Source organism: Petromyzon marinus, chromosome 34 (assembly GCF_048934315.1).
Source record: "Petromyzon marinus isolate PM22_M1 ecotype Great Lakes invasive population chromosome 34, UKy_Petmar_22M1.pri1.0, whole genome shotgun sequence".
Classification (NCBI taxonomy): domain Eukaryota; kingdom Metazoa; phylum Chordata; class Hyperoartia; order Petromyzontiformes; family Petromyzontidae; genus Petromyzon; species Petromyzon marinus.
The window spans coordinates 9,979,029-10,003,493 of record NC_133700.1 but is presented as its reverse complement, the minus strand read 5'-3'; the positions used below and the strand labels follow the sequence as shown (position 1 = coordinate 10,003,493).

General features: G+C 41.6%; 1 protein-coding gene across 1 annotated transcript; it reads left to right on the top strand.

The window, feature by feature from the left end:
* The first annotated feature begins 843 nt into the window (after positions 1-843).
* Positions 844-23,928, top strand: CUL2 (cullin 2). Its single transcript, XM_032965632.2, has 21 exons — positions 844-1,023; positions 4,122-4,271; positions 5,034-5,136; positions 5,711-5,805; positions 7,528-7,630; positions 9,562-9,644; positions 9,776-9,872; positions 10,738-10,848; positions 11,397-11,559; positions 12,519-12,643; positions 13,793-13,900; positions 14,044-14,103; positions 14,939-15,067; positions 15,937-16,023; positions 17,340-17,492; positions 17,921-17,998; positions 18,116-18,182; positions 19,228-19,430; positions 20,280-20,381; positions 20,968-21,087; positions 21,649-23,928. Exons 2-21 carry the CDS (start codon positions 4,153-4,155, stop codon positions 21,778-21,780), a joined length of 2,238 nt encoding a protein of 745 aa, XP_032821523.1. The 5' UTR covers positions 844-1,023; positions 4,122-4,152; the 3' UTR covers positions 21,781-23,928.
* The last annotated feature ends 537 nt before the right edge of the window (positions 23,929-24,465 follow it).

The window sequence follows — 24,465 nt, the reverse complement described above, 5'->3', positions numbered from 1 at the left end:
AATAAAAATATAAAAGATTAAAGTCTCACGTTTCGACTGCAACACAAGCAATCATCATCAGGTGTGAAAACCTGATGATTGCTTGTGTTGCAGTCGAAACGTCGTGAGAATTTAATTGTTTTATATTTTTATTATTTTATTGTTTCTCTTCTACGTGACTTTACTTTATTTTGTTTTGTTGTATTTACTATGCAGCATTTATTACAGTATTGCGTGCAAATGTACAATATATTTTCTTATTATTCATGAGTTTAAAAGTGCTTCCCTTTGTTGAAACATAACACATTTTTAATACTGACCGATGTACTATACAATTAAACATGAAATTCCGAGATACAAACAAATCGACTTAAGAACGGGTTTCAGGAACATACCGCGCTTGTAAGTCAAGGACTACCGTAGTTAATACTTTACACAGCTATAACTGTTAATCATTTCACCTATAGAGTGAATTTCCTAAAAAAACTATTTACATTTTGTTGATGAACAATTGCAGTAAATAAAAATAGACAGTGCTGTAGTCAAGTTAAACATGAAAATGTATCCCAAATCAAATGAAGTGATTTTTATAAAGTTGCGAACTGATTTGGACCGTGCCAACATAAACCACCGCCACAAACCCCCCCCCCCCCAAAAAAAAAAAACTCACACCGTGCACCCCTTCCGACCCCCCACAAACTAAACAACTCGTAAAAAAAACAAACAAACCACACAGTTGCAAACGTACCTAACGAAGCAACCTACACACGTTTGAAAAAGAATCGCAGTAAATAATAGACAATTCCCGCAAAATAAACAAGCGAAATCATCACCCCTCGCCTCACCCACCACCCCTCTCGTTCGAGTGGAGTTGGTATCGCCCCATGGCCGCGCTCAGTTGGGGTTGAAGGCGCGCACTCGCCGTCACTCGCAATCTCGCCTTTCTTGTTGGGGGGGGGAGGGCTTTTCTCTTTCTCAAGTGTCGCCGTATCAGCACGTCGTAGTTATCCGGGAGTCGTCGTCGTCGCCGCCGCCGCCGCAAAGGTGCTCGGTTTTTTTTTTGCCCTCGAATCGCGACTGCGAAGGCGCCTTCGACGCTTCTTTGCGGCGCGGACCTGCGATGCCGAGGCCTGTTCTATCCGAGAGCAGGCCTCTGCAGCAGCACTTGCGCGTTTAAACGTCGCCAACGTTTGCACTCGTTTTGTGGTGTCATTTTGCGAGGTCGTTCAAACGATTTGGTTTGCGTGTGTCCGTGTGTCCGTCCATGTTTGATGTTTACCCAAAGGGGATGTAATGTCGTGCGAGGTTGTGAAGGCTTTCAGGGTCGCGGTGTTAGTAGAGGTTGTTTTCTGTTGCTGCGGCCCGAATCCCAGGCTTCGTGAACTCCCAGGGCGCAGGGCAGTGTTGTTCATCGCTAATATAGTTTCTGTCATTGTTGCAATTTATATTGTTGTCTTGTTATTGTCATCTCGAAGTTGCTTGCGAATCAAGTGGCCATCGCCAAATCGGTTGTGAATGTTTTTTTTGTCATCGTTAACAATTTGCATCGCTGTGGTGATTGTTTTTGATAATGTGTTGCCATTTGTCGCTATCGTCATGTTTGTGGTTGATGGCGTCTCATCATTTGTTATCGTGGTGTTTATTGTTATCGACGTCTTTATGGTTATCGGCAGCATTGTCGTTATCGGTAAAGTTGTCTGGTATCGTGATATTGTCGTTTTTGTTCGTGTTGTGATTGTTTACCCCGTCTCGGTTGTGATCGATGTCACAGTTATTGCCATTATCGTGGTTGTAGTTATCTGTGGTATAATCATCCATCGTAATTATAGTTGTGATACCCTTGCAGTTATTGTCATTCTAGTGCTTGTTCTGTTTGGTGTAGTTTTTATCGTTGTAATTATCATTGTGTGTCCAAGTTTACTATGTTTGTTTGTACCTGATGATGGTTGCTTGTGTTGCAATCGAAACGTCGTATTCTATTATTTAATTAAATTTATTTCTACGTGACTTTACCGAAAGAACCAAAGATGTTTTTGTTCGTGTTGTGATTGTTTATCCCGTCTCGGTTGTGATCGATGTCACACTTATTGCCATTATCGTGGTTGTAGTTATCTGTGGTATAATCATCCATCGTAATTATAGTTGTGATACCCTTGCAGTTATTGTCATTCTAGTGCTTGTTCTATTTGGTGTAGTTTTTATCGTTGTAATTATCATTGTGTGTCCAAGTTTACTATGTTTGTTTGTGCCTGATGATGGTTGCTTGTGTTGCAATCGAAACGTCGTATTCTATTATTTAATTACATTTATTTCTACGTGACTTTTCCGAAAGAACCAAAGAGTAATTGTGTATAGGTGTTGTCTTTTTCTTTTAGTTGACGTTATTGAGTCGGCTCTCTTTACAATTGTGGTCACTAATTATCGAGGCTTCAGGTGTTGTAGTTCTATTTCTAGTTGCTGTTGATTCGTGGTTTTCACTTGTGGTTGTTTTCGTTGTTGCCATAATGTTGCTACTTGTTGATCCCATTATTGTTTTTGATGTTAGACTTGTCACTGTCATCCATCGAGCCATCACTGCGGTTGTTTCTAAGTTGGCATTGTTATATGGTTGTCTTCGTCTTTCTTGTTGAGTTGTCATCATGTTTGTCCGGCTTGTAATTGACATTATTGCAGTAGTAGATGTTGTGCTCGTCAGTGTCGTAGAACCTTTATAGCCCTTGTCATATTGATTGTTGAGTTGTGATTGTCACTGGTTATCTTCACCTTAGTTGTTGAGTTGTCGTTGCTCTGGTCACTGTTGTTGGGTCTCGGTTGGATTAGTTACTGTTACAGTTTCGCTCAGCCAGAGTTGAACCAAAGGAAGTAAAACCTGAAGTGATTGTTTAGATTATGTAGGGTGCTTCAATGGAGCTTTCCCGCGAAGTGTACCTCAATACGAACATGATTACTGTATAATGATAAATTATATTTGCAGAGTAAATCCGTAATTGTCCAGACTGAATTTGCACATTAACAGAACGTACGTATATAGTGCATTATATTATGCTCAGCAGCAGCGCCGTGATCGTTATCACATGCATGCAGAAACAGAGAGCACGTGCGTTGGAGAAGGTCTCATTTAGCAAAAAGGAAAAGAGAGATGCAATATTTGACAGTACAGTATTTATTCTCAAGACATCACCTTTCCTTTTTTGTAATTTGTGACTGAGCACTTTGGATTACCTACACGAGTGTGCACCACGTATTCCCAGTTCTAAAATAGTGTTTGGGGGTTCGTTGTGTCTGTGACTTAACGCACGTGGAACGTTGAGGGAAAAGCTGACATTGCAGCAGCTATAATGACCTGGTCGCTTGTCGACTTGGCAGAGCCAATTCAAGTGCCTGACATTATTTCCCTTGTGTAGGAAATAACCCCAAAGTGGATGTCGATCGTAAATATAAATACAGATACTGTAACATGTTGTTGACACAATGCACTTTGTACAGCTTTCTGAAAAGAAAGTATTATTTTAGCTCAAACTAATTTGGAATGTATTTGTTGTAAATATATCTGGAAACTATAAATTAAGCTTCGGATTATAGGTGTCATGTAAACGTTTAAAAAATGTAAACAAAGAGTAAGCAACTTAGACTTTAAAAAAAAATCTACAAAAATAAATTGTAGTCGTATTTCAATCGGTGGCAGATGTGTGCAGGATGGCAGAGTAAATATTACCAAGACAGACATTGGAGTCTTACCCAAGGCTTGGCAACCGAGGGAAAAAGACATTAAGCTGTACTATGGATGCTGACCTGAATATCAAGAAGGCAGTGATGGTGAGATGTGGTGGCCATCAAGAACAATGAGTGTGATGATTTTTTCATCTTGACCATGCCTTATGCTATACTGTTATTCTCATTTGTTGTGTTTATTTTGTATTTGGTCTGAAATCACTTCCCGAATAATAATCTTAAATTCCCCTTTGTTCTGGTGCCTTGCGATGTACTGCATGAGAGGCGTATAAATAATTATGAAAATTATTAATTCAGATACCATGCACAAGCCCCTGTCAGACATTATTGCGATCAATGAATTCATGATGATACGAAGAAATATCTTCAGTCGCCCTTACATCATCCTGAGACATGTTTCCTCCCTCCAGACGTCCCTCTTGCACGGTGCACCTCTTTGCGATGTCCCTGAAGCCACGAGCCGTAGACTTCACCGAGACGTGGAACAAGCTGCTGACCACCATCCGCGGCGTCATCACCCTTGGCCATGTCGAGCGTATCACATGGAACGACAGATTTTCGTATCCTTGGCTTAAGAGAGCTCTGTTCTGGTTGTACCTTCTCTCTATCGTGCTCCCGTTTGTTGGTTAACCTGGGTATATGAGCCAGACTGCTCATTGAAGACAGGTGGTGGCCCACTTTAGGATATGGGTTAAGATAGCTTAAAAAAAAACACTTTCAAAAGGTTAAGTTGATATTTGGTAATTGCCAGCTGAATTTAGTTTTATATTTGGAACCCATTAATGGTTAATTCTTGAGCCAACGTCTGATTTATATATCAGATTCTCAAGAATTACACAATGTATTTACATATATAAAAGTATGATTTACATATACTGTACTGCAGCGGAATTGATGAATGATCATAGACAATTCTATTCTAATTTGTTACAAAATCAGCTCATGTGTAGTTGCCAGAGAGATGATTAACATTGAAGGATTGTGACGGCTTGGGGAGAACCTCATCCAACAGTGGAATGTTCATGGCCGATGATCATGATGATTTCACAAGTGTTAAGTACATCAGCACAGTAGCCTTGCTTACATATTGTCACCTAATTGAGGTAATCGTATAGAACCATTTTGTATTATCATTAAACAAAATCGGACAACAGTGTGCCTCCGCAGTGGGGTAGCCGCACTCTGAATGAAAAATAAAACCACATACAGAACCTGCAGAAAGTATCATGAAATTGAGTGGGACACACTTGAGCAGCATGTGTCTTCCCAGCGGCCTCTCACTTTAATTGCATGCTGCGTTTTTCTTTGACGGCCACTGCCAGCGATGTGTATGCCCTGTGTGTGGCATACCCGGAGCCCCTGGGAGATCGGCTCTACTCTGAAACCAGGGCCTTCCTGGAGGAGCACGTGCAAATACTCCACAAGGTAATCTCCGTGACAGAACAAAGACTAATCCCAGCCTTGTTACATGATTCCTACTTGGAATGTCCTCTGTGCCAACATACTAATGGTATGAGTTGAGTTCCCCTCCCCCTTCATTATTTTAGTAATAGATGACCCTGGGCAAAGGCATTTTATGGCAAATGTATCAGTGAAACTCTAGTCTCAAGCACAGTTTCATTTTTCAGTTATTCTTGTATTGAATATAGTCTGTACTGTATTGTCTTTGAATATTGTATTTGCTCTGTAATCACTCTCTTACTGAGTAATTCTCGCAAAAAAAACCCTCGTTTTGGTTCTTTGAGATGCACTGCATCGCCAGTTGTTACATATCATGTTAAGGGCAACTCAAGCGCAAATCTAATATTAGCGTGGCTTATTTTTATAGTTACTGATTACTTCAGACCATTTAATTTGTATTTATATTATTGGATGAACAAGTGATTTGTTATTTAGTTCTGGTAAATGAGTCTAGATGGTTTGTTTTAATGTTATTTTATTGTTTACGTTTGTTATTAACCACTTAAGTGTTTCCATCATCTCTGCTTGCTGTTGACAGAAAGTGGTGGAGTCAGAGGAGAGGATACTTATCATGTACCATGGATATTGGGAGGAATACAGCAAGGGCTCGGATTACATGGACTGCTTATACAGGTCGGAATTATGAGGTTTTCTTGACAACACTGATGCAGCTTGTGATGCAGTGTAATGCTTGAATACCATAAATACCACTTTTCACAACTCGGTAATTCCCTATTAACTGTACAGTGACACATATCCAACTGTCATATATTCGCCTTGACCAACTAATCACCCACACCCAGTGTAATATTTGTGCATGGTGTGACATTATATCAGATGTCCACAAATCTGACCTTTTCCCATAGAGATGTGTATAATTAATCTTGCCTTTTTCCCCAAAGAGATGTATACTTAATCTTGCCGATGTTCATTTTCTTCTAAAGTACATTAAAGCATGTTCCCATGTTTAAATCATATTACATAAATACAATGTATACAGTTACATATGTGTGTATAGTGTAATGATCTTTAAAATGTTGACATACCCAACATTTTCACATATTTGCCTGTACCATCCGTGGAGAGTCAGATTCTGGACATACTGCATTATGCTTATTATATTTAACCAAGATAAGAGACCTTAGCATGTTTCTTTTTAGAAGGTTGTCTGGCTCAAATAAATAATTATTCTGAACAAACTGAGCGGTATTTAAAACTATTTTCAGTTTATTATGCAGAGAATGTGGTAGTGTAACTTTAAGTTTGAAGAGCAAGCCAATTTTGAAGACTTGCTTACGAAAATACTCTCCATTCATATTTTATGATATTTCACTGGCATCGCTTACTACTTGCAAAATAAGAAGCCTCTTACAGCAACCATGTGTACACTGCAGCCTATGCTATAATTGAAGCCCACACTGCAGTTATTAATTGGCAATGTCATCACATAATTGAGCCATTCTTGGGAATCTGGTGAACATGTTCTTGCATCTCGGCTCTGTTATTGAAACGATGTCTCCAGTTTTGCTAATCCCTGCTGGTTAATTCTCGTGCACTAGCTCTCAAAAGCAAACATGGAGTAGTGCAAACTGCCACTCGTCACTAATGGTTCCTCCATAGTTACCTTTGAGATCCATAAGAGCCCACATTAAAACCCAGATTTCTTGATGATTATGATTTGACTGAACTGACCAGCCCATAACCAAATCACATGGTGTGCGTATGATCTTTGTCAGATCTTGGAAGCTCAGCTCGGTTGAGCCTGGGTAGTGGTTGGATTGGCAACTACAATTCAAAGCAAAAACATGTTTATAATTGCAGGGTTACTATTGTCTGTACTATGCGCCCACATACTTCTTTACGAAGCTACTACATCTATTCTCCATACCTTCGCCAGCCTGTATTGAGAAGGGTGGTGGAGAATGGTCAATAACTCCCACAACCTGCACTGCTTTGGGAGATCCTCATCCAGCAGTAGATTAACCAAACAGCTGTACATGCAATGGCCACAATTCCATCAGAGCCAAACCTAATTGCCGAAATAAGGCAAAAGTTAGTGGCAGGTCATTAAGCATGCACTTATCAATACAGTAAAACCCCAACCAGCCAGATGTCGCACTTAGCTGGACCAGATTGCCTATATACAAAAAGCATCTAATATGTATAATAAATGCAATTTTTTTAAATAAAAATAATAGTTATACTATATACTGTGGAATAAGCTATTTAATATATAACGTAACATTAATTATCTAGAACGTGTTTGTAGTGTGTATAATGTGTAAAATATTTAGTTAATTGTGTTCCTAATGTATTTACGGCGATACACACCTGCTCTTGCACTGGCTCATGCAGGTACCTGAACACGCAGTTCATCAAGAAGAGTAAGCTGAGCGAGGCCGATATCCAGTATGGGTACGGCATGGACAGCAGCGAGCAGCTCATGGAGATTGGAGAGGTCAGTGACCACTGGGCGACGTCTTTGTGGGCATTTACACATGTGCCTTGTCACACGAGCTGGTGATGGCACGGTGGGCAGTGGTGCACGCAATTGTGGTCAGATGAGCTGGTGGTGTCTCAGTGGCAGTCATGCATGTGTGTGGTTGGATGAGCTTGTACAAGTGCACCAGATAAGGTTTTGGATCTTTTGAATAATTTTAGCCTCCGATTGTGATGCTACGTGAATAATATGTGTTTTCTGGTTTTAAAATGCAAGAATGATGTGACAACTGCACGTTGTAGTTTAGCAGTATCAGAATCTTTATTTAGACTTGAGGAATACGATGAGCTATGAAGCTCTTTTTCACGGATGTATGTCCAGTATGGGTGGGTCAGTACATATTACCAAACACCCACTCCCTTGCCCCAGAGTACCACAGTACTATACTCTTTGGTTCTATTGGGTAAAGTCACGTAGGTAAAAAAAAAAAAAATAACAAAAATTACGACGTTTCGGCCACAACACAAGTGGCCTTCATCAGGTGAAGGGACGAGACTGTCTGGAGGACAGCGCTGGAGTGAAAAAGCCACGCTCAGATCACGACCTTTAAGCTGTGTGAGAAGAAACAAAGCGCCTTGACAAAGGAATTAGCATATAATTTAGCATTGAAATGGCTCATTGAAATAGCTAAGTTAAAGTATACACATCCACAGAGGCACCCCTTGACAAAGGAATTAGCGTAGAATTTAGCATTGAAATAGCTGAGTGATTAGCTTGTAACTGGTCACAGAAATAGCTATGTTAAAGTCAGAGCATATACATTCACCGAGGCACCTAGTACAAATCAAACAGGAGAATTTAGCGAAACACAACCACGCTCAGACCGCGGACCTTTAAACTGTGTGCGAGCAAACAAGGTGTCCTGACAAAGAAATTAGCATAAAAATAGCATTTGATTGGCCGATTTTAGAAAAGAGGTGGTGTACGTGCCGGTGGACTTGCCGTTTGGCGCGGGGGGGGGGGGGAGTTTACCTATTGATGGTGTGAAAAGGGCATTTATAAGAGCAGTACCACAGTACTGCTCCTTCACCCCCCATCTGTTAGTATTTGTTGTCATGCTAATACAAGAGTGCAGCACGATTGTTTGTATTGTTATGTCTTAAATTTAAGTGTCATACCTAATTCATATTTGATCTAATGTGTAAAACGCCCAGTATATAGATTGTCTTGAGCACTGTGTATACCTAAAGAAATTATTCAAGGCAGATAAGGATCAAAGTGATGAAATAAAGGCGCAAATGAGAAAATGAAAACTCAATTTAGGAATGGAAACTAAAATAGTAATGTTCTTAAAGAAGAAATATTTCATTTTGTGTATATTTGTAGGACCAATCAGTTATAATCAATGTGTGTATATTAGGGAACCAATTAATGAACATGTTGGAGGCCAGGCAACCACATGAGTAAGTGGAATTTATATAAAAATTATCATGGAAATTATATAAAGCTTTTATAAAGATGGAACCACAACACTGGAATTGCGCCAAGAAAGTAACAACGCAACTATACATATGTAGGTTTAGAGGGCTTGAACGGCGATGCAATGGATAGGGCATTACATTTTGACCCTGGCGACCAGTTTCACGGTAGAATCCCAGCCATGGCTAACATCTGGCAAGTGTTTTTTTGCGGAAACATTCGGTACTCTTTCATCAACCTGCATTGACTAGCACGGCGAAATATGATCAAATAACTCTGGTGACATCCAGCAGTATATTAACACAGGTCTGTAAAATATAGTTTTTGAAATAAAATTTAAGGTGCTGTCTTTTTATAAATAAGTGTCGTTGCCTTGCTGGTGGATGTGTCGCACAGGTTCCATCATTGGGTGATCTAGCCCCTTCATGTCTGGGTTGTTTCATTTGTTTCTCTTGGTTTTTTATTAATAGTTGGCGCTGGACATCTGGCGGAGATTGATGATCGAGCCACTGGAGGGAAGTCTGGTCAGGGTACTGCTGAAAGAAATAAAAAAGTATGTGTTCATTGTTTTCGTAATGTTTAATGTATATGTGAAACATGCATCATCCTTATATTCGATTGCAAGTTTTTACTTTGAATGGTCACTGCTTATATAGTTCTCAATACGCTCTTTTTTTATTCCAGTGATCGATCTGGAGAAAATCCCAATCAGAAAGTAATCCACGGGGTTATCAACTCTTTTGTTCATGTTGAACAATACAAGAAGAAGTTTCCGCTAAAAGTAAGAACATTAATCACACCGTCTCTGGTTTGTGTGGCATTAGCACTGATTAGCACACATGCGTTTCCTTGACAAAGAATCCCTGTATTGCATGGGACACGTCACTCCCCATTGCCTTTGGGTCATCTTGGCCCGGCCTCCTTCGCAAAAGAGGTTTTGCATCTCAAAGGCACATGCTGGTGAAACAGGGCTCTGTTTTGATTTATTGTTTGTTTCGCAGAATTTGTGAATAATTTGGCCAACAAAGCAGAACATCATTGCTTGCTTTCGTGCATCATATATAACTCTTATTTCCTAAGGCCTCCTCGGATTTAAGTGAAAGGTAAATATATAAAAAAAACTTGACACATTAGTCAATACCACTGCCTAAAAAAGGAACCTGATATAATAGGTGCCGTTTCGGGAAATAATAGGATAAATGTTTGCCTATTATATAGGTTTTCTTTCAAGGCAGAGTATTGGGCGAATGTTTTATTTTCTATTTGTGCATGTGCACCACTGCCAATGCTCTATTACCTCATAATTTGGTAAATACTACAGGTCCAATTGCTACAATATATGTAATGTAATGACCAACACGTTTGTATTTTAGACATTCGTTGTAGCACTTAATTCACTCTTAACGATCACATCTGTTAAAGCAGTTTTACCATTGGAGCAGACTAACTTGGCATAGGGCACTTTATACACTGATGAACAATCCTTTCCATGTGACAGCGCAAATGACATGGCGAAGCCTTCATCCTGCAGTGGATTGACAAAAGGGCTCTACGTGCACAAGTCCTTTTGAGCATGCAGACACTTAAGTATGAGATATGCATTGATGTTTGTACTTGGGGTCTGTGCGTGTTGGTCACCCTTCCAGTTTTACCAGGACGTGTTTGAGAGCGCGTTTTTGGTGGAGACTGGAGAGTATTTTAAGCAAGAGGCATCCCGACTGCTCCAGACCTGCAACTGCTCACAGTACATGCAGCAGGTACGGCATGCATAGGGAGAAAAAGTACAGGTCGGCGCTGCATGCAAAAATGTGTTCACTTGACGAATCTTGCACCTTGCTTTTATTAAATACTCATGGGGATTGTTTGACCATACTTCATCATGCTGGTCAGTGCCAGTTGGTGAACTGGGTGGAGGGAGGGTGAGGTGACTGGGACCAGTTCAGATAGCACTCTTCACGATTAGCTGTGGCCAGGAATCTTAACTCGTCAGGTACATAGTGAGGTCCATGAGCCACAGCACCGCAACTCCCCTTCGCATTGTACTAAATCGTAGTGTATTGATTGCATTTGGTTGATTGACACATGGGGATTGTTTTGCATATGAAGGGTGTCTGTATTAGCCTTATTGATTCATTAATTCTCTCAATTAAACCTCTGCTAATTCCCTCCATAAATTCCCCCAGCAGCAACATTGGGATTCCAAGTTATCATACCCATCCAAACTGTCGTCACACGCAACCATCGTCCGTACGTCTCACCTCGTCAGCCGTGCATTGCATGTGTGTTTATCGGTGGCCCCGTGTAGGTGCTGGGTAGGCTGAAGGACGAGGAGGTGCGATGCCGCAAGTACCTGCACCCTAGCTCCTACAGCAAGGTGATCAGCGAGTGCCAGCAGCGCATGGTGGCCGACCACCTGCAGTTCCTGCACAGCGAGTGCCAGACCATCGTGCGGCAGGAGCTCCGTGACGGTGAGGGCCATTTTTAAGATGGTGTCGACTGACGCCCATCGGTTGTCACGTAAACTTTTGATTTAAACAATTATTTGGTGGCACAAGTGACTATCAATGGTCACAAGCACATACATAAAAAATAAACACATTCATCAATCACCACTCCCTTAAGAAAAAGTATATGATGACCCTTTAGGCAATGGCCCTGCTTGACAGCACATAGAGAGTCCGCTCTGCCTCTGGCCTCTCTATGTGTTGCGATGAAGAGACATTGCTCGAAACATTGCCTATTATCTGATTTTTTGTTTTGTTTAAGGCCACAGTGTTATTGACAAATGTGTTTAAAAAAATGATTAGGTGGCTGTGCAAGCGGTTATTGTGGTCAGAGCACCGTGCCAGCAACACTGAGATTCTGGGATACAATTTTGGTTTCAATCACCTATGATTAGATCTGGTTCTCAAGTGTATTAATTAATTGGCTTAAAACATCTTACAGTAGTTACACCCCCTTGTTGGATTGTGCAGAGTTTTGATATGCAGTTTGTTCGATTAACACTATCTTTTTTTAAAAAATGTATTATTATGGTTTCAGCCTGGTCACCAATGAATGCACAACATATCCGTAATAATAACTGTGCTTTCCCTCATGCCCTGCTATACACAAGCTGGAATCTTAACAAATTAAGTAAAAAAAAAACATAGTGAAACCATAAACTGATGATACTTAAGAACCTGCGTTTAATCATTGCTACCTGGATTCGGTTTCAACAATGCCTGCTCAGTGCCCTAAACCCCTGAGCCACGCAGCCACCTCTTGCCATTACATCCTGCAACATGAACGTCATGCGTAGTTAACATGCTATGTACAGCGCTTCGTTTAGAAAAAAAGTAGTCTGGTGTGGCGTGACTGCTCTCGGAGGTGTCTGGTTGACTTGTCCCATTGTCGGTACGCGCTGTCCGTGTGTTGCTCGGCACAGACATGGCGAACATGTACACGCTGCTACGGACGGTGCCGCAGGCGCTTCAGCACATGGTAACAGAGCAGCAGGAGCACATCCGCCAGGAAGGACTCAAGGCCATCAGCAACCTCTCCCACGAGAACGTGAGTGGTGTCACTATACTATACACCACCCTGATAAGGCAACGATTCCCTATAGCCACATAGACTGTTGTTACAAGTGGTGTTAGCTAGCACCTTTAAAGGCCATCATGGCAAGCGAGGGAGCAGTGTGGGCAGCACCACACCTGGCCGTCTCCTGTGACACCATTACTGATGTTTACACACTGCACCTGGTACTTATTTAAGGCTGAGTCCACCTTTCGGAGGCGCAGGATTGAGATATTCGCCACTGATATTGGCCGCTACTGGGAAATAAATTTGAGTTTCTGGGTTTGTAGCAAAGCATGCTAACCACTACACCACTACTTCCCATATCTTCTAATAAATCCTCCACACTGATAGACCCTATAACACCTGTAATGCAAGTTACACTCCCCAAGACGGTTATCATTTGCAAACTGGATCCTTGGACTGAGAATTATCCTAGGTAATTGACCTAAACCATTTTATTTGCCTAGTATTTGGCTGTAACCAATTTTGTGTCCTTATGTATTAGGACATCTGTAACAATAGACATGTAGCCATAGCCTGAACCCAATCTCATACTTCATTAACCACATGTTTAAATCTTTGGTACATTAGGAGTGTGAATGGTTATCTCTTATGGCGTGCAAGTTGGACGATTACAAATTATCTTCTCTACACACTTGACCTCATTTTACTCCCTTTGTAGCTTGCAACTTGTTTCCAAGGACAAACCATAAAAGACAGTTTCATGGTTACCCATTTTATACATGTATATATATATCCTTGAGACTAATTTATCTCTATCCACTATATGTGTACATGTTCAGCCATTTGCCAATCGACTACTGTATGATGGGCGCCACATGCTGTGCAGGGCATGAGGGTTATTTGACCATACTTCACTACACTGGTCAGTGTGGGTCAGTGATCACAGGGTGCATAGATATGGGAGCATAGCAGTACAACACAATAATTAAATTTGATGGATTGCCGTCTGCTGCCCATCGTGTATCCACTACAAATGACCTTCACGAGGTTACATGACAAGTTATCGCTTTGCAGCTCCGATTTTAAAATATCCCAGCGTTGTTTTCTATGGAAATGAACGTGGCCTTGCACTGTGACCAAACCTTCTCTCTGCTCACTCTCACTCGGCCCGCACAGATGCCAACACAGTTTGTCGAGTCTGTTCTGGAAGTGCACAGCAAGTATGTGCAGCTCATCACGAGTGTCCTCAGCGGAGATCAGCAGTTCATGAGTGCACTCGACAAGGTGAGTTTCAACAGTGTGCCGTGTGCAACGCGTTCATTCATACATTGCCACGGAGAGCAAACGTTCCTTGTCTGACCGACCGAATTAATTGATTGTGTAATATCACAAAGCTCGACACAGGCGTGTGTGCTGTATTCACACAGGCCTGCTCGGCTGTCGTAAACTACAGAGAACCGAAATCGCTTTGCAAGTCACCAGAACTGGTATGTGGTCTGTGTGTAATATTCCTCTTGTTATTCTTATTTGCAATTGATGCTGGTATTTACATAAACTTGGGACCTATGATCAAATGACCCGGAATGCGCCAATCCCGTCAGATCTTTGAAGCCAAAAGCATCGTTGAAAGTAGGTAGTCCTAGGATGGGCCATCGCCATGCACAAATAGGTTGTTGTAGACTACTGCGGGGCTATGTGGTGGGCGGCAGAGGACAGTGCATACAAATATATTGTACTTTATTCTATGTGCTTCCATTTCCATGCTGCCCACCTACACAAACCTGCTCTGACCAGCATGGTGAAGCATGGTCAAAAGAACCTTCACGATCCACACGACATGAGGATGCGCCCATCCAGCAATGGATTGACCAAAAGGCTCTATATGGACATGATACAGTTACACTTAATGACTCTTTAACCTCTCACACCTCAGTAGCATAATTAACTAGTGGGAAACTGCCTACAATCATCAATCTCAAAGCATGCTACTTATACTCTTTGGTCCTTTCGGTAAAGTCACGTAGGTATAAAATAAAATATTTTTTACGAAAGCTTTAAATCAACATGCTACTCACGCTACCGGGAGACATTAATGTTGAAGGCATGTTAATTGGGCGATTATATGTGATATAATTCTGATAATTAAACAAGCCTTCCTATATGTTGATTAATGTACGGTGTTATTACCAGTAATTTGTCATGACGTGTACATCAATACTAGGCTGTAAGCCAATGCTGATAATTGGAGGCACGTGTGGGTGTAATGAGTGCCGGTGGTGGAATGTTCACTCTTGTCTACCAATATGAATCGTGTCTGTGCAGTTGGCGAAGTACTGCGACGGAATGCTGAAGAAGACAGCCAAGGGCATGACCGAGAACGAGGTGGATGACAAACTCTCCAACTCCATCGTCGTCTTTAAGTACATTGACGACAAGGACGTCTTCCAGAAGGCAAGTACCTTCAGATGCCTGCTCCTCATTTCACAGAAGGCTGAATTCTCGCCATCGTGAGACCTCTGACACATTTGTTATTCAGTGAAAAGTAAATAATTGGAAATCCCCAACCCTGGGAAGCCTAAGAGTCTGTAGAATATTACAGGAGTATATCTCTTTGAATACTTTGGCAATTTGTATTGATTTGTTTTTATCTTATTCTTAGTTTTTTCGGTAAAGTCACGTTGAAGGGAAACAACAAAATAATAAAAAATATATAAAACAATAAAAAATTCTCACGACGTTTCGACCATAACTCAAACGGTCGTCTTCAGGTGTGTTGGTTTGCATAAATGTATTTTAAAACGTCGCATTTATTTATTTATTTAAAAATTAGTCTCCCTCTTTTCAGAATATAGATGGACTAGTCCTAAATAAACTGCCAAATCGTTGCGCGTGCCGCAAACGGTTTTTAAATAAATAAATAAATGCGCCGTTTTAAAATAAATGTATGCAAACCAACACACCTGAAGACGACCGTTTGAGTTATGGTCGAAACGTCGTGAGAATTTTTTATTGTTTTATATATTTTTTATTATTTTTGTTGTTTCCCTTCAACGTGACTTTACCGAAAAAACTAAGAATATGAATTACCGCAGTCACGAAAGCTTTAAATCAACATTTGTTTTTATCTTGCTGGAGAAAATTGGAGTGACCGAAGAAATTTACATATAAGAGAGGGGAGCATTCAAATGCCAAAGGTTTCAAAACCTGTTTGTTGTACTACCTTCTGTAAGCACCACCTCATCATGCAGATGTGTATTCTGAATATAAGCTTTATTTAATGTGGATGAGGAATGTTCATGGAGATGTTTTTTTCTCATTAGTTTTATGCCAGAATGTTGGCCAAGAGGTTAATCCACGGGCTTTCCATGTCGATGGATTCAGAAGAGTCCATGATCAACAAACTGAAGGTAAAAAATGTGCATGGTTCTCTCATATCACAATCCATATTTCCTACCACGATAGTGTTTCAAATGTGGATTGCATGAAGGTATTGATCTTAGAGAAGGTTATGAGAACTGTCAAGGCAGTCACCAGAAACCACTTGGGAGGCTTGGGTCTGAGGATTGAGTGACGTTTTAATGGGGGAATCTCAATCAGTGAGTGGGATTTTTTTTCTTTGCCAGCATTGCTTTGAGATAGAGTATTAAAGGCACTTTCTTAACTGTGAGAAAACGACTTGACTGGCTGACAATGTTCTTTTATTAATTCATTACAGCAGCATTATTCCCTGCAGGATTGACTACCATATTCAGAGAAGGGCAATGCTAAAATAAAAACTTTCAACCTATAGCAAAACTTGGTTATGTGACCACCCATAACACCTCAAATTTCTCTGCACTGTTCACTGCAGAAGAGCTCTGCTTCTACTGGTTTCAGAACTTCTTTTGAATTTTCTGCAGAAGTACAATTTTTCAAATCTTTAATATTTTAGATTTTTTTCTGAAGATGGTTGAGACTAATAAAGTCGAGCAATTACTGTGGCTGTGGGGCTGCGTGGTGGCGAGATGTTATCTCCCTTGCCTGATATGCAGGAGGTTGTGGGTTCGATCCGGACCCTGATGCCTGTATATTTGGAGTTTGCATGTTCTCCCCGTGGTCGTGTGGATTTTACCTCCGCGCTCCCTGGTTTTTCACTCCACATTTAGAAACATGCGATTAGATTATTTGGCTGCTGTAAAGTCCCACAAATAAGCCACTTTGTTGAGCTTTCATTTGTGTCCAAGTCGCTTCTGAAAAAGAGCTCAGTGGGCTTTACTTGGTAGCTAAACTAGTTTTAGTATTTAGATACATTTGTGAATTGTTTGCTTTCCTGGGGCCAAGCCACAATTTTGAAAGCTGATTTGAGGGTTCAAAGCTCCTAACAAAGTAGAGTGAGGTGAGAGGGAAGAGGTGGGAGAGTACGTGGAGGAGAGATGAGAGGTGATAATAATAAGAGCGTGTTGAACGGAGTAGAATACAAGATGGGAGACGTCACAGTGCATTTAGAGGGGAGTCGATTTATGTGAGATGGTGCAGGTAGGAGAGCATTTTGGAGGTGAGTTAGAAGTTTAAAGGGAGAAGTAGGGGAGAGCAATGAGGGGAATAGAGTACATTGAGATGGGAAAGGTGAGTTAGTGTGAAGGAGAGGAGTAGTGACCTGAGAGGGGGGGGGGGGATGAGGGAGAAGAGTTTGAGGAGGGGAGTAGGGAGATGTATGAGAATGTCGGGCTGTGTGCGTGAGCAGCAGGCATGTGGATACGAGTTCACAAGCAAGCTGCACCGCATGTACACAGACATGAGTCTGAGCGCCGACCTCAACAACAAATTCGGCAACTTCATCAAGGAGCAGGAGACGCCCATCGATCTTGGCGTCGGCTTCCAGATATACGTGCTGCAGGTGGCTGCCTTTTCATATGTATCTTTATTTATTCGTTACTAGCATTATTATTCGAGGTGTAGCGATGCATCAATTGTTCAGTTAGTGTTGATTGTAAACCTCACATTACGTGCATAGAGTTGCATGTATAAGAGTTGATATGTTTTAATTCCTCAAATGTTCTATGCAAAGGGTTAATATGACACCTGCAACTATGAGTGCCCGCTCTATTCATCACAATGTAAAAAAAAGTAACCGATTCTTCAATCAAATTGCAATGCTAAAATGGGGCAATTAATTGCAAATCATTACGCCTATTATTATGCAAAGATAGTTACTTCCCCAAAGAAAGTCAATGGGTCGAGATTGAATGTTAGCGATGCCTCCCAGCTTTTGACTTCATGCTTGCAACAGCTTGACATTGCAATGCGGTGTGTGTGGTGTCACAGGCGGGCGCATGGCCATTGTCCCAGCTTCCTTCCACGCCGTTCGTCATCCCCCAGGAGCTGGAGAAGTGCGTGCGGATGGTGCGTAGACACACACCCGTCAAATTACCCACGCTGAAACATAAATCTGCATGATAAATGTAAAGCATAAAAGGTACGAAGTAATAAATCGTGCAAAAATACCTGTCTTTTTCGCAGTTTGAAATTTTCTACAACGATAGCTTCAATGGCAGGAAACTGACCTGGCTGCATTACCTTTGCACAGGTGAGTGTGCTGCATCATGACCATCAAATTTCAACCTCTTTCATGTGTTTTATTCATCACAGTTGAACTCTCCGCATTTAGTGACTGATTACTAATCGATTGTATAATTACAATACCCCCCCCCTCCGCCTCTAATCACTGCACCTGATATGAGTTAAATGATGGCGTCACCCTGCTGCTCTATATAAAACCGGGAGCAAGCGAGGGCTTTACCATTCTGGTGAATTGCCCGATGATGCTGGATGTATTTACCAGCGAAACGTCGTACTCAAAACTGTAAATGCTGTGGATTCACTCTTCAACACACCGGTTGGCTAAAGTAGTGAATTATTTGTCTTTTGTCAACGTGACACTTTTTTTGCTGATTGGCCGTGTCGGGTGGTAGAGGGTTACGACACATTTATAAATAACGCGATCTAACCCAAAAACCTTTATTATGAATAATATTGGTCGCGAAAGCCTACATGTTAAACTGCATAATGCTGTTTTCTTTTCTTTTAGAACACTGCACACCATCGTAATAAAAATGTGACACTAACATCGTCGGTGTTTATCTGACATCTTTTATTACACTACACTTTTTTATTACACTACACTTTTTTAAGGTGGTTGAGAGGTTTATTGTCACTAAATTGCCAAAGGTCAAATAACCAGATTAGGCAAAATGACCACAAAAAATAATTGCGCATTCTTTGGAACCATCAAACTTGCTTGACTCTCAACCCAGTTTAATCTCAGGTTGTCGTCTGGATTTAAAACCGGGAGTTCAGCATTCACAGCTCAGCAAGATCCCTTCAGGTTATCTTTTTTTATCACCAGTCATTGTTGATTAGGCTGGGATCATTGAACGTGGACTAATCACGGATGGCTAAAACTCAGATTAGAACCCAGAACATCAGCAGTGCAAGCTCTGACCTCTGAGCCACCCAGCCACCTTCAGCGACATCCCAAGCTGCCCTTAGCGCAGCAGTGATGATCCACCGCCTAACCTGGCTGAACGTGCATTTGCTGGAGGCCCCACACTTAAGTGGTTGTCCACCTGCAGGTGAAATGAAGATGAACTACCTTCCCAAGCCGTACGTGGCGACGGTCACCACCTACCAGATGGGCGTGCTGCTGGCATTCAACGGTGCCGAGCAGGTGACGTACCGAGAGCTTGAGTACAGCACGCAACTCAACGAGCGCGAGCTGGTCAAGACCATCCGCTCGCTCATCGACGTAAAGCTTGTCAACAGCAGCGGCAAGGAGGTGAGCACATTTGCTCGTATCTGCCAGTCCCTTACACCAGTTGTTGCTGAGACCCTCATCCATGCCACCGTCACATCCAGACTTCACTACCGCAGTTCTCACTTCTGTGGTTTCCCAAAATTCTCCAAACTCCAGATGATCCAAAATGTCCCAGCCAGACTTGTGGTTTAAAACAAATCCACTTGGCTACTCCTGAAGCAGTCGAATGGATATCACATCTCAACATCAGTTTGTTGGAATCTGCTGCAATCCCCAAATATTTCATCCGAAAGAAAAAGAAGATTAAATTTTGATTTAAAGCTTTCGTGACTGCAGGGATTCATATTCTTGGTTCTTTCGGTAAAGTCACGTAGAAGGGAAACGATAAAATAATAAAAATATAAGACATTTTTTTTATGAAAGAACCAATAATATAAAGAGAAGATTGTAAAATGATTCTACATCACCACAATACCCTGATCCCTCCACTGGCTTTCAATTAAGTGTACATAAATTAATTCCTTAAACACAATGACTGGAGCATGTGTAATGATATCCTGTTACTTATGCTTTAGTTTGTATGCACATATGTATGAACAATAATTTAACTTTTGTGGGCGGTGGTGCAGTGACGTTGTTCATAGTGCTATAAATCCAATAGCCCGAGTTCAATTTACAGCCACGGCTAACATCAGTGGCGAGTGATATCTGAACCGGTCCCGGACCACCCAGTTAACTAATCCGCACTGACCAACGTGGTGGAATGTGAGGCCCTCATCCAGCAGTGGATTGACAGATCTAAAGGTTATGTTACAAGTTTATGCCTGTGTTTGGATGCTCTTGTTTTGAAGACTTTCACTTTTCCAACAGGATGAGATAACACCAGAGTGCATATTCTCCCTAAACATGGAGTTCAGCAGCAAGAGGACAAAGTTTAAAATCACCTCGGCCATGCAGAAAGACACTCCCCAGGTAGGGCTTTTGCATTGCCATGTACATTTAGCATTCCCATTTTGAGTGCGGAAGTCTATTCACTCTAACACCACAGTAGGTTTGTATTTCGATGGGTCTGAGCCAGTGGTCTCTTCGCATACAGTATACATTTTTGCTACATATTTTTTACAACACCTTTAAGATAATAGGAATTTAACAATTCACCCCTCCAACAATTGAAAGAATTGTCATTATTCGGTATTGGGATTGACATTTTTTCGTCTTATTTTAACATGCCATTTGTATTCTACTTTGTTCTTTCTAACATCGTAAGTAAGCAATTATCACATACACTATGGTGCGATATACATATAATGAGCATAGTACGAGATATTGACCCGATGAGTCTGCATTGCTTAATGCCTACTGTTTGATATCCTATTAAATGTTAAAGCCCCGTTTTAAGAATTAAATTATGGTGATGGCTTTGACAGTGGTATTGATGTTATGTTTGCTTTTGTACGCTGGTGTGCGCACGTGTGCAAACACACACACGTGGACGCACGCATGTCCACTCCGTTGCGTGGATACCCCAACCCCCCGAAACCACACGTGACTCCCACAGCAGGAGGTGGAGCAGACCCGCAGTGCCGTGGACGAGGATCGTAAGATGTACCTGAAGGCGGCCATCGTCCGAATTATGAAGTCACGCAAAGTGCTCAAGCACAACGCCCTCATCCAGGAGGTGCGTGTTATATTGTTCATCATTATTATTTAAGTTATTGTGGTGGTGATATTATTATATCCCCATCCCAGAATGCACCCGATCTCATCAGAGCTCCACAGCTAAGCATGCTTGAGCCTGGATAGTGTTGGATAAGCGACTACCTTGCACTAGAGGTTGTCATAGTGCTGCCTTGGCTATGGAGTGGGTAGAATAGGGTAATGCAGCAAAATCCATTAATGTACTTTACTACGATGCTCCCACTTCTACGCTCGCCACCTTCAACCCAAACTCACCAGTATAAAGTGAGGCCAAAATAACTCCTGCTACCCGCAAAGCATGGGGAGTCCTTCATCCATCAGTGGATTGACAAAGGGCTGTAAAGTAAGTTGCTAATATCAGCACCGCTTGGACAAGCCTCGCATAACACCATAACATATAATATTGCACTGGCCTGATATCTTAAGCAGGACCCTCCTGAGAGTGTCTGAGACTCGCCTGGCAAAACGAAGTAACGGTGAACAGAGTCTTTTAAATTGTATCGTGCAATCGTGTGTCTTCTGTCTCCCTGCCTGTCTCCAGGTGATAAGTCAATCGAGAGCACGTTTCATACCCAGCGTGAGCATGATCAAGAAATGCATCGAAGACCTCATCGACAAGCAGTACATTGAGCGTAACCAGAATTCCACGGACGAGTACAACTACGTTGCCTAAGCGACAGGCTGGCCAGCTGGCCGAGGACGGACGGACAGACGGACAGGCAAGCAAGCAAGGAAGCGAGCGAGCAACACGCCATATACGAACGCACGCAACAGGCTGGGGAAGGTCCGGGGCTCGGACCCCCCCCCCCCCACTCTGCTCCTACATCCCATCCTCCCAGCTTGTTTTAAACGCAAGCCGATAACGCGCAAGCAATCACGCAGTCCACATCCTCCCAAGCCTAATTGAAAGTTAAGTGGATAAAATGTGCGCATCAAAAAGTATGCGAATGGATTGCTTTTGAGTAATACGCTCGCAAATATGGGGTGTTTTTTTCCAAAAGGAAGCATTGGTTTTCTTAATTCACAATTTCTACGTTTGCACTGGTTCTATTGAGAATTTGTGTTCATCTTACAGAGTGTCGTGTGTCCGGGTGTGTTGGGCCTGAGGTTTACTTTCGGGAGGTTCACCGTATTTGCTTTAATTCTGCCTGCTTGACCCACCGACTGGGGATTCTTGATACAGGAGTAAGTCTAAACTTTGCTGTGAGCATTGAGTTGCCTGTATCACCAGTGCAGGGCATTCCTTTTCATTAAGGTCATGATTTATAAAGCATTTTGACGTTGCCCTGCCAAAATCCCTGAAACACTGCTGACTGCTTTTCCTGCATTTCTATGAAAGCATTGAAATCACATCGATGTTTGAAGGTGTTGAAAGCACTTAAAACAAGTCCATTACTGTAATGCTATCAAAAACGTTTTAAAAGCGCATGGAATAAATACGTTATTTAAAATTTTTATTTGCTTCAATGCCTTTTGTTTGACGCTCCAGTGAATGCCACAATTTCAAATTGACATCTTGTTAGAATAACATTTTACTTTATCACCACCGTCGTTAGTTAGGTTACAAATCACTTTTGCAAGCATTTACAAAGATTGGTTTCATGCTGCAGTGACAAAACAAAGCACATGTTTAAACGAGTGTCTTGAAACTGCACAATGCTATTTCTAAAGGGTCCTTGTGGCTTCCATCTGACTCTAACATAAATGCTTTGGGTGTAAAAAAATAACTTGTTTATATTCCCGATCCAGCCTTAAACTATTCATGCAAGTGCATTCGACAAAAAGCAGCAATGTCCCACTAACCTTTCATTGTCAAGTCATGAGTCGTCTTTACACGTAAATGCGTTGATGTTAAAATGAAAATATCACTTGAACAGGGATGCACGGATTTTCAGTATCCACCTGGGTGTTAAATAGAGTTAGCGATCCTATAGTCCTTGCTTTGGCAGAAAATGTATTTGCACGTTTCCAGAAATTTAACTTACGAATGATCCAAGTTGGGAATATCATTTTTTTTTAAAGATCTTTGCCAGTTTAAAAGTGCCGAATTTGCGTTCACCTGTAAACGTTTGCTTCACCTGTACGCGCATCAACGCGGGCCACACTTTCACTCTTGTTGGTAAACGTTCAGTTTAACCGATGTGCACGTGGAAGTGTGTTTGAAGTGACAACATTTTTCCTTTCGTCGCTCAATAAACACACCGTGTAGGAATTTTACTCATGTACTTTTTCCCTTCTTTCAAAATGCTCATTAAATGTCCTTTGCTGTGTCTGATCAGTGGCGTAGCATTCAGATAAAAAAAAATTTCAGTCGTGCGTAATTGATTGGCAACTTGTACTTTCCAATTTTTTTGTAACTTCATGGTGTTTACTTTTGTACAAAACAAAAAAAACACGAAAAAAAATCTATAAATGTTTGTCTCAGGTTTTTCACTCATCCACCTAAAGCAGGCACGTGTTTTGCTTTTCTGGTATTACAGCAGTTACATTTTTAATTTGTTTCGGTTCTTTAGTTTTTGTTCCTGCCTGCGCACCCCTGACACATTGGGTGGCGTATGTTTGTGTAAAATAAAATTGTGTACAGACTCTCTACACACGAGCTCCTGTCATGAGCCTATGAATGCCTGCCCATGGTGTAAACTGCATGTGGGACGTTTCTTTGATGGGTTGACAGGCTTGAGTAGGTGGGTGGGTGCTTGGCCTAAAAAATGCGATTTCAGAAATGGGTGTGTTTTGCCGGATTATTATATTTGAAATGTATAATAACTCATGATAACCGTAATGTTAATAAAAACGAAAAATAAACATTTCGTGGATACCAGCCTTGCATATATTCACTGCTTGTGTTGTGCAATGTTTCCCATATCCTTTTTGCCTCCTCCCCCCCCATCATATCCTTTATGTGTGGATTGAGCAGTAGCATTGGTCTATAACCCCCTCCCCTCACTCCTAAATTGATCAACTCGCACTGAGAAGCATGGTGAAATATGGTCAAACAACCCCAATGGCCAACACTGCATTGGAGACCTTCAGCGAATTGTGGAAATGGTGAAGTGTCCACGGGTGTATACACATACATGATCTTTTGTGGGTGTGTCGCAAGACTTAGCACGTTTCATGTTGAGGTAAAATTGGGACTAACCTGTTTGTGATGAGAATGTTGGGACTGCATGGGCAAAAAGATCGTGTTTCAGCAGAAGCAGCAGAGCACGTGTCTGGGCGACAGGTGGACAAATTCGAAGCGTTCAACAAAGACGGACAGTGACGGCTCCATATGGTGTCGGCACACACCCTCCGTGTGTGGCACCTCCTGCTAATCTGACACTTGCTGTGCTCAATCAAACACTCTCAGGACCGT